The sequence below is a fragment of the Rhinopithecus bieti genome, unplaced genomic scaffold (assembly GCF_001698545.2).
Source record: "Rhinopithecus bieti isolate Rb0 unplaced genomic scaffold, ASM169854v2 scaffold_19546, whole genome shotgun sequence".
In the NCBI taxonomy this organism is placed as follows: Eukaryota; Metazoa; Chordata; class Mammalia; order Primates; family Cercopithecidae; genus Rhinopithecus; species Rhinopithecus bieti.
Window position 1 is genome coordinate 186,993 of NW_016809475.1, and position 11,090 is coordinate 198,082.

General features: G+C 37.9%; 1 protein-coding gene across 1 annotated transcript in view; it reads right to left on the reverse strand.

The window, feature by feature from the left end:
* The window catches only part of SP100 (SP100 nuclear body protein), a 121,930-nt gene extending 111,341 nt beyond the window's left edge, over window positions 1-10,589 (reverse strand). The window contains exons 1-2 of the mRNA XM_017889516.1: window positions 10,007-10,589; window positions 8,663-8,737 (exon numbers count right to left, since the gene is read on the reverse strand). Of these exons, the coding sequence (XP_017745005.1) occupies window positions 8,663-8,737; window positions 10,007-10,038 (107 nt within the window). The 5' untranslated portion in view covers window positions 10,039-10,589. The remainder of the gene's footprint in view (window positions 1-8,662; window positions 8,738-10,006) is intronic.
* Between the last annotated feature and the right edge of the window lie 501 nt (window positions 10,590-11,090).

Here is an 11,090-nt window from a genome sequence, read left to right on the forward strand (position 1 = left end):
ACAGGCACATGCCACCACACCTGGCTAATTATTGTATTTTTAGTAGAGACAGGGTTTCATTATGTTGACCAGGCTGGTCTCAAACTCCTGACCTCAGGTGATCCACCCACCTCGGCCTCCCAAAATGCTGAGATTAGAGGCGTGAGCCACTGCACCTGGCCTCAGGTAGTTCTTTAAAGCAGTGTGAGAATGGACTAATATAGTAATTTGTTATTGGAGACAAAATATAAAAAATATGTAAATTGTAACATCAATTGACTGAAATGTGAGAGGGGGAGAAGTAAAAGTATAGAGTTCTGCATGTGATTGAAGTTGTTGGCTTAAAATAGGATGGTATAGCTATAAAATATTTTATGTAAGCCTCATAGTAACCACTAAGTAGAATAGATAAATAAGATTAAGAGAAAGGAATCACAGTATATCATTTCAAAAGTGATTAAATCATAAAGGAGGGCAACAAGAAAAAAAAAAAAAGAAAAAAGGTACTACAAAGCAGTCAGAACACAATTAACAAAGTGGCAATAGTAAGTTCTTACCTGTCAATAAATGGATTAAATTATCTAATCAAAAGAAGTAGAGTGACTGAATGGATTAAAAAAAATCCACAAGATCAAACAATCTGCTGCATATAAGAGTCTCATTTTAGGCTGGGTGCAGTGGCTCACACATGTAATTCCAGCACTTTGGGAGGCCCAGGCAGATGATCACTTGAGGTCGGAAGCTCAAGACGAGCCTGGCCCATAGTGAAACCCCATCTCTACCCAAAATACAAAAATTGGTTGGGTGTTGTGGCAGGTACCTGTAATCCCAGCTACTTGGGAGGCTGAGGCAGGAGAATCGCTTGAACCTGGGAGGCAGAGTCTGCAGTGAGCCGAGATAGCACCACTGCACTCCAACCTGGGAGGCAGAGTTTGCAGTGAGCCAAGATAGCACCACTGCACTCCAACCTGGGTGACAGAGTGAGACTCTGCCAAAGGGAAAAGAAAGAGAGAGAGACAGTCAGACTCGTTTTAGCCCTAAGAACACAAGTAGGCTGAAGGTGAAGGGATGAAAAAAGATATTCCATGCAAAAAATGACCAAAAGAAAGCAGAGGTGAATATATTTATACCAAATGAAATATGCATTAAGTAAAAAATGGCCACAAGAGATACAGAAAATCAATATATAAAGATAAAGGTGACAGTTCATCAAAAGGATACAACAACTGTAAATATTTTTGCATACAGCACTGGAACTTCTAAATAACTAAAGCAAATACTAACAGAACTGAAAAAAGAAAGAAACAGCAATACAATGTTAGTAGGAGACCTTAATACTCTACCCTCAATAATCACAGATCAATCAGACAGAAAAATATAGGGAAACATTGATCTTGAACCACACTTTAGATCAAATAGACCTAACGAACATATATAGAACATTTCATTCAACAGCAGCAGAATACACATTCTACTTCAGTGTACATGAAACATTATCCAGTAAAAAAAAAATCATGTGTTAGGCCACAAAAGAAGTCTTAACAAATTCAAAACTGAAATCATATCAAGTGTCTTTCCTGGCCACAATATTATGAAACTAGAAATCCATAATAGGAGGAAATTTGAAGAATTCATAACTTTTGTATAGAATATATAAATAATGTAAGGATGTTAACACATTCCTGAATAACCAATAGGTCAAAGAAGAAGCCAAAAAGGTAACTTATAAATATCCTGAGGCAAACAAAAATGAAAACACAACCTAGCAAAACTGGAATGCAGTAAGAGCAGTTCTAAGAGGCAAGTTTATAGCTATAAATACCTACCTTAGGAAAAATATCTTAAATCATTTAACTTTACAGTTGATGAAGAAAGATAAGGTAAACCCAAAGTTAGCAGCAGAAGGGAGAAAATAATGTAGATTAGAGTAGAAATAAATAGGGAATAGGAAAACAATAGAAAAGATAAACAAAACTCAGAATTGGTTCTTTGAAAGATAAACAAAATTAGCAAATCTTTCACTAAACTAACCAAGTTAAAAAAGAGACAACACTCAAATAAACTTACAAATGACAGAGGAAACATTACAACTGATAACATGATAATACAAAGAATCATGAGACTACTATGAACAATTATGCATCAACAAATTGGATAACCTAGAAGAAACAGACAAATTCCTAGAAATACACAATCTATCAAAAGTGAATCCTGAAAGAACAGATAATCTAAACAGACCAATAATGAGTAAAAAGATTGAATAAGGAAACAACTTTCCATTAAAGAAAAACCAATTGGCTATGCTAGTGAATTCTACCAAACATTTAAGAAACTAATACCAATCCTTCTAAAACTCTTCCAAAAAAAAATTAAGAGCAAGGAACACTTCCAAACTCATTGTATGTGCACTACCTTGATACCTAAGCCAGATTAGAACACTACAAGAAAAAAAATTGCAGCCCATTCCCCCTGATATACATAGAGGGAACAATTACGTACAAAACACTACCAAACCAAACCAAATTCAACAGTACGCTAAAATGATCACTTACCACCATCAAGTGGGATTTATCCCCGGGACGCAAGGATGATGCAACATGTAAATCAATAAAGGTGTTGTGCAACATTAACAGAATGAAGGACAAAAATCATATGAACATTTTCATAGATGCAGAAAAGGATTTGAAAACTTCAACATCCTTTCATGATAAAAAAAAAAAAAAAGTTTAACAAATTGGGTATAAATGAAATATACCATAAAGGCCATGTATGACAAGCCCATCTAACAAGATTAGATTCTGATTGAGAAATCTAAAAAAGGTGAGTCATAGAAAGAGTCAAATAGCAGTTGCCAAGGGCTGGGAAGTGGGAGGAATGGGAAAATGTTGGTTAAAGGGCACAGACTTTCAGTTATAAGATGGATAAGTTCTGGGAATTTAATGTGTAGTATGGACACTATAGTTAACAATAATGTATTACATACTTGAAATTTGATAAGAGAATAGATCTTAAATATTCTCATCACACACATACAGTGGTAACTATGTGACATGATGGATATGTTAACTAACTTGATTGTAGTAATCATTTCACAATATAAACATGAAATCATCATGTTGTACACCTTCAATGTATACAATTGTACCTCAACAATACCAAAAAAAAAAGGTAATCACAACTAAATATTTTAACCTTAGGAGACTTTTAATTCAAGAAATTATATCATGGTCTGTGTTCCTAAAGTACTGGATTGTATTTACACATTTAGATGATTTCTGTAGGATGACAAATGTGGCTGCATTACGCCCCTACAGCCATAAAACTTCCCTGGGGAAACCTCCCATTCCCATCATGGACCTGACACCACAACAGTTCCAAATTAACCATATTTAGTTAAGAAAATGCTGGCACCCCAATTGGGAATTGCTCACTGATTACCCAGAAAATCCCCTCCCCCCCCTTTTTTTTGAGATGGAGTCTCACTCTCTTGCCCAGGCTAGAGTGCAGTGGTGCGATCTTGCTCACTACAACTTCCACCTCCCATTTTCAAGCAATTCTCCCTGCCTCAGACTCCTGAGTAGCTGGGATTACAGGTGCCTGCCACCACGCCCAGCTAATTTTTGTATTTTTCAGTAGAAATGTGGTTTCACCATGTTGGCCAGGCTGGTCTTGAACTCCTGACCTCAGGTGATTCATCTGCCTCGGCTTCCCAAAGTACTGGGATTACAGGTGTGAGCCACTGCACCCAGTCAATCCCTCCCCTTATGAAGGAATATTCCATGCCTTCATTATGCTTATCCACATAGCATGTGAGCTCTGGCCAGGCTGGGCATGGCTCATTCTTTTGAGCACACTTGCATTCCTCTCTTGAGTGTGTATTTGCTTTTGCTCTGCAATCTTCTTTACTTTCACTTTGGTCTGGCCTTCAAATTCTTTTCTGGGGCAAAGACAAGAACCTGTACCGGCCTGCTGACAGCACCATTATTAATACCGTCATTTTACAGGGAAGAAACAAGGCTTGCCCCATCTCTACATGCATGCAGTGGCAGAGCTGGACTTCACACCACCCTTCCCCAATCATCCCAGTGTTGATCCTCCCTGCTCCTACCCTCTCTACTATCTGGCTTTAGTTACTACACTCTTAATCATTGCACTATACTGCCTTTCAAATGTGCTGAAGCCTCTAAACTGACTATGTACTAGGCCACAAGAGAAACAACAATAGACTCTCACAAATGGAAATCTTAAGGAACACATTTTCTGACCACAATGTGATAGGATCAGAGGGAACAACCAAAGGACAGGGGACGACTTCCCCAACTCATTCCACTGAGAAATTTTAAAAGCTGCTTCCAAACACTTCTTAAGTTAACCAGGAAATCAAAATCAAAATAACAAATGGCTAAGAAATAAACTCCAATGAAAACACCATATATTATAAAGGCCAAACATTTCCAAAGTTCCACAGAGGTGAACATTCATGGCCTAAAATGCATTTATTAGAAAATAGGAAACACTGAGAAGTAAATTAAGTTTTAAACCAATGTATTGGAAACAGAACACAAGGTAATCCCCTCAACAAAGGAGAAGTAAAGAATTAGGAAAGAAAATATACAGAAAAATATAATAAAGAAAAGCAAGATTTAATTAAACCCCAAACAGAAAATAAGAGTAGTGGATCAATAAAACCAAAAGGTGGTTCATTGAAAAGACCAACAAAATGGAAAGATTGCTCAAAAAATCAAGAAAAAAACAATAATAAACAATAGGAGGAATAGGAAAAAGGAAACGTCTTCAGAGAAGGAAAGGATTAAAACTTTATACAAGAAATTCCTATACAACTTTCTATCAATAAGAAGAGAATCTAGGAAAATAGTTACTTTTTAGGACAATATAAATGATCAAAACTGGCTCAAAGGTCAGCATAAGAACTAAAAATAATAGGAGACATGCGTAATATACCTCCAGAGCTTGGAAATGCATAATACACTTCCACAGACATCAATTTAAAATAATTTAATGGACAATTTTCTGCAATCTTTCAAGGAACAGATGATGTCTGTATTAAACAAACCATTCTAAGACATATATGTGCATATATATATATATATTCAAAATTTCAGTCACCCCCAGTTATTTCATGAGGCTGCTATAGTTCTGCTATCGATCCCAGACAAATACAAAATAAGAAATGAAAATTGTAGGTCACTAAGTTGCTTATAAACACATGAGGTAAAATCCCATGATAAAATATAAAGAAATCCAACCCGGGAGTGGATGAAAGAGTCATATGGCATGACCGTGTAGGTGTTATCTCAGGGATTCCAGGAAAGGTCACATTAGAGAACGAATCTATGCATTTGGTTAAGCCTGGCAGGTTGAACACACCTGCATTCATCTGTGTTCCTTCTGAAATCCCATGAAACCACCTATGAGGGAGAGTTAGAGGCAGAAAAGAAGCAAAGACCAGGGAACAGGAAAGGGCATCAAATAAGAGATAACCAAACATTTTGGAAGATAGGTGCATATATGGTAGCTAATTCCACAGAATGAAAGAATAAAAGTCCTGATTACTTGCTTAAGGGAAGCTGACAAGGAGTAAACCAGTGTACACTTTTGAACTCTGGAAGTTGTCAGGAATTAGTGGCACCATTCCTTCAGAAGGTGAGTTGGAAAATGAAAAATCGAAATGAGGTATAGTCAATGAGAGGCATTCCTTGCACAGAGCTCCTAATCAAATTTTTAGTGTCTGGTTCTTAAATGTGAATGGTTACCCAATGGACACTTGATGAATTCTTTCAGAACAAGAAAATAATGGAGCAGGAGCTGGGAAAAAAACCTGGAAGGAACTAACCTTAAAACAATTTTGGAAGAAACACGAAATTTTAAAAATTATCATCCTCATTATTAGAGAGAAAATTTTTGATTTCTTGAAACAACAACAAGATGCTATAAAAGACAACTAACTTTTCAAAAGAGCTTTTGGAAATTAAAAATATAATGGCAGAAGTTTTGTAATCACTAGGAGGAGTGAAGGTCCTCAGAAAATGTCATAGAAGGTAGATTCAAGAAAAGAAGACATACAAGATTTTCAAGACAAAAACAGGGAGTCTCTAGAGGATCAATCTTGGAAACCTAACATCCAACTAACAGGAATTCCAAAAGATAAAAAAGAGAGATAAAGCAGAAGGGAGAAAAATAATCAAATAATATCACAAGGAAAATTATCAGAATTGAAATAAAGTTGTCCATTTGAAAAGGCCCTGAAGAGCAAAGCACAACAAATGAATTTAACACTCACATCAAGGCAAGCTATCATGAAATTTTAGAATCAAGGGATTAAAGAGAAGAGCCAGAAAGTTTCAGAGAGGCAAAATAGGTGACATAGAAAGACAGGATCAAGAATCACAATGGCATCAGGCTTCCTATTAGCAATGCCAGAAGTTGCAAGACAGTGAACTAAATTAATTTCCAAACTCTGCATTTATACTTAGCAAATATTTATGCAGTTGTGAGGATTAAGGATAAAATTTTTTTCTAGACATGTACAATTTATACACACACACACACACACACACATATATATATAGTGTCTCTCAATTAAATCCCAGTAAGGTAGGTTCTCTCTCTCTCTGTCTTTCTCTTTCTCTCTCTCTCTCTATATATATATATAATATATATATAATATATATTATGTAAATGTGGTTTCTTTTCCTTTCTCAAAACATCATACTGTAGATATTAACAACCTCAGCATATTATCTTTTTCTTTCAGGAAATTTCACATTTTCACCTAAAGGAAGCACTTGACGGCTTCTCTTTGGCATATCTGAATTGCCAGCACCAATCTTCTTGTGCTTTGGGGCCATTATAGACTAAAATAAGGGTTCCTTGAACACTTGAACACAAGCTCTGTTATAGCAGGACAGTCGATCTGATCACCAGGACAGCTACTCAGGGACTCATGGGCTGGTAGTGTCAACATTGTGGATACCCTGGATAAATGGATGGTTCACATCCTAGGCAGGATGGAGAGGGACAGCATGAGATTTCATCACACTCCTCAGAATGTGAAGTATCTTAAAACTCATGAATTATTTTCTGGAATTTTGCATTTAATGTTTTTGGACCAAGTTTTACGGCAAGTAACTGAAATTTCAGAAAGTAAAACTGTTGATAAGGGAGGACTACTTTAGTTAATAATGGCATAAAAATATCAAATATCTATGAAGGAATCTAGCAGAAGGGCAAAACCTTCAGAGAGAAAAATACAAATTTAAATAGGAAATATTTTAAAGTAATAATATACATAAACCACATTCACGAGATGGAAGTCATAATATTATAAAGATGTCCATTCTCTTCAAACTGATTCATAGATTGAGTGCAGTTCCACACAAAATCTCAAGATTTTGACAGGCGAATTTGGGAGTCTAAGACATTCCGGAGGAAGAGGAAGAGATTTGTTATCTCAGATGTCAAGAGTTCCTGAGAAGCTGCCATCACTATGGCAGGGTGGTACTGGCATAAGGAGGGGCTGTCACAGGCCAAGGGCAGAGAAGAGAGAACACAGAAGCACACCCTGCCTCTATACTTCCAAAAAGGGTAGCACTGCGAATCAGTAGGGAAAAGGATAATTTAATCAATTCGTGGTGTCCTCAGAAAAACTGATGAGAATCAAAACAAAGACTTCAAACTGTAGCTCAGACAAAAACCAATTTGATCTCAGATAGAACAGGAAATGTAAAAAAAAAAAAAGTTCATTCAGATTGTGACTAAGCAAGCGGGAAGTTTGGGGTGACCTGCCTGGGCTGAGCCTGGCTAGAGGCACTGTAAAGCCACCACAGGCACATGGAACACAAGATCAGACAGAATCAGTCTGGAAAAATAACTAAGAGACAATAAGGAGAATATCCCAAAGTTCTTAACAGCACAGGCAAACCTAAATAAAGCAAGACTGTGAAGATGGAATGGCAAGAGGTTATGGAGCTTGCAGAGGTCTAGAAACAAATTAAGATCCCTCCTCAAAAATAAACACTCAATTTTTAAAAAATTAGAAATGACAAGAAATAAGAAACCTATTCAAAGGTAATTGTCATGGAGGAAAAGTTCAAGACAACTATTATGAACACAAAGTAAAAAACTGAAAAGATGAAAGCACAGGGGCAAATAAAAGCTGTGAAGGCTACAGTGGCTCCAATGTAAGAATATTTCCGTTTAAAAATCCAAAAAATTTTCAGAGTTCTTAGAGGAGGAGCTCTTCCTAGAATAACGGTAGTAGTGAATCTGCCACCTTCACACAGGAACAACTGTCAAAACTGACAGTGCTCACGGAAGTTGTCAGCATCACCTCATTTATAACAAGGGTGCATCTATCTTAACAAATCCATATCACAACAGGCTTATATGTTACATTTTAAGCTTTAATAAGATAAAAGTCACCATATACAAAGGTCATGGACAAGAAAAGTATATTTATACTTACAGAATATTTAGTGAATTCTCCCATATTATGAAAAAAAAAAAAAGGACAAACACCTCAATGGAATCATATTGGCAAAAAATAAACAAGCAATTTATAGAAGAGGGAATTTAAATGGCCAAGAAACATGAAAAGCTGTTCACTTTTCCACATCGTAAGGAAAATACAAATTAAAACAAGATGTAACTCTTCATTCATCACCTTTGCAAACTATGGCTGTGTGCAGGAAGATGGTTCGTCTCATTTGCTATTGGTGAAATACATTCATTCAGACTCCTAGAAAGACAATTTGGCAGGACCAAGTAAATAACTGGACCCTGTGCCTCAATAATTCAATTTTTAAGGTTTAGAGATAAGACAAATACTTGTATAGATGTAAAACCACCCCCTAAAAAAAATCATTGTTATGATAGCTTATTGGTAAATGTGAACAATTTAAAAACAACCTAAATGTGCTTCAACTGGAGAATAGTTAAATAATTATCATATATCAATTCTATGGAATAGCATGTATAAAAAGAATGAGGCAGATCTATATGTATTAAGGTTAAAAGATCTCTTAAGTTTTCCACTATTAAAATAAGTAAACATGCAAAATGCAGACTAGCACATGCAATGTAATTTATTACAAAACAAGAACATAAATTATGTATTTACAAAAAATGCATTAGATACATAAATGCATAGAAAAATATAAGAAAAGCTGTGCCCAAGACTCTTCACAGGACTGGGAAGGGAAGCTACAAGAATGGGTGAGTAGTAAAGATGACTTTTTCCTTAATATACTTCTCCACTGTTTTAAATTTAATGAACAATAATGTATAGTGTATTTCTTTTGTATTAAAAAAATTAAAAGATTAAGTAATGTTATTTCTGAATTCATTACTAGAGAAAAGATAGGATTTCCTTCTCTCTTCTGGTCAGAGGTATCCCCATCTTGGGACAGGAAATTGAAGTAAAATGAAAATATTTAGGCTTTTGCCACCTTGGGCCTTTTTCTTCCCTTTCCTTCTTTTGATCAAGGTTGATTGTATAAGAACTCAGACCCTGAGCCAGTCATGGGAACAGCCGACAGATGCCCCTTGCCAGGACAGGTGAGATCACAGCGTCTGATGTTTAAAAGTAAGCCATGTGTTTACCCTGGAGTGCTTATTTTCTAAACCACCTTTTTGGACATGACATATGTGAAGGTAGAGGAAGGCTGAGGGATGTGAAAAGGTTCAGAGATCATGAGGAAACAGTTAATCCCAGCCACCAACGACTGCTATATTCAAGTGTCCCGGTCAGCTGAGCAGTAGATCCAAAACAAGAAAGTCACGTGTGTTATGGCAAGTTGGACTCACACCAACAGCTGTCCTGCTCCCGTTTAAAAAATCTGATTTCCCCATTACACGCTCTTTCATTTCATTATATTACATCGCATACCTATGTTCTTGCAAAGAAGGATTAAACGAAAGCGAAGGCTTAGGCACAAACTGAACTAAAGGCATGAAAGCTCCAATACTGCCACAGATAAAGGTTAAAGGAAGACAGGTAAAGACTCACCTGGTGCTCAGGTCGCCGCCACCATCTGCCATCTTCTCACCCTAGGCCCTGCCTGGGCCTCAGAGCCTGGCCTCTGAGCCCCTCCGTGGGCCCAGCCTGTGTGCAGTGTGGCTGCCCAGGCCCCAAGCAGGAAGTCAGCCGACAGACTGACTCAGAAAGGGCTCCGCCCAAATGGGGAAAAGAGAAGTGAAAGTATTTATTTAACCTCCTGCTGGCTATGAACACTGTGTTTCTCCTCCTTTTTCACTACAAGGGGTTCTCAGCTTTTCTGACATGTGGCAGAGGGTTGGAGGAGAGGCCTGACAAGCAGCAAGACCTGCAGGACCAGGGAAGGAGGGCCCAGGGGACTAGCAGGGCCAGCTCCTGGGAGTCCACTTGTTTGTGCAATGGACAACAAACAAATTTCCTTGAACCAAAATTGTCCTTAGCTGCTCTGCCCCCTAAGAGGGGGCATAGTTTACATGGGAGCTGGGGGGAGTCTCCATGTTTGCCCCTTCCCCTTGCTGAGATAGCTGGGGGTGTTTACCCCTTCCCCTTGCTGAGATAGCTGGGGATGGAAGGTTGGAGGGTTGGAGGGAAAGCCAGAAACTTTTAAATCTTCTCTCAGGCCCATCAGAGAGCCTGAACTGGACTAAGGTAGGTCTCAACACTGGGACCCAGGGCTGGAGAGAACCAAAATGCTCAGCATTGTAACCTGGGGAGAGTGTTCTTAGCCTTCCTAGAAATCAACCAGACGTAAGAGAGAACTGTCCACACCCCTGGGACCAGAGGCTGGAGCCAGCATGGTAAGAAAGGCAAACACTTTACGTGCAAGGGTTTAAGGAATCTTGACTATGGGGCCACCTCGCAACAGCCAGGGGTGAAGAGAACTTCGGAGAAGTCACTGGAATCTTGAGAAGACAAAAGCTTTTCATTGGAGGCAGATGGAGGTTGGAACCCAGATGATCTAGACATGGAAGGGCAGGGTGGCTCCCGCTGGGGTTCTATCTCTGCCCAGATTTTCCATTTAGATTCTGATTCATCATTCCTCAAAGAACAAGAAGTGACCGAGAAGACTTGCTCTACATCAGTATAAAGTCATAGG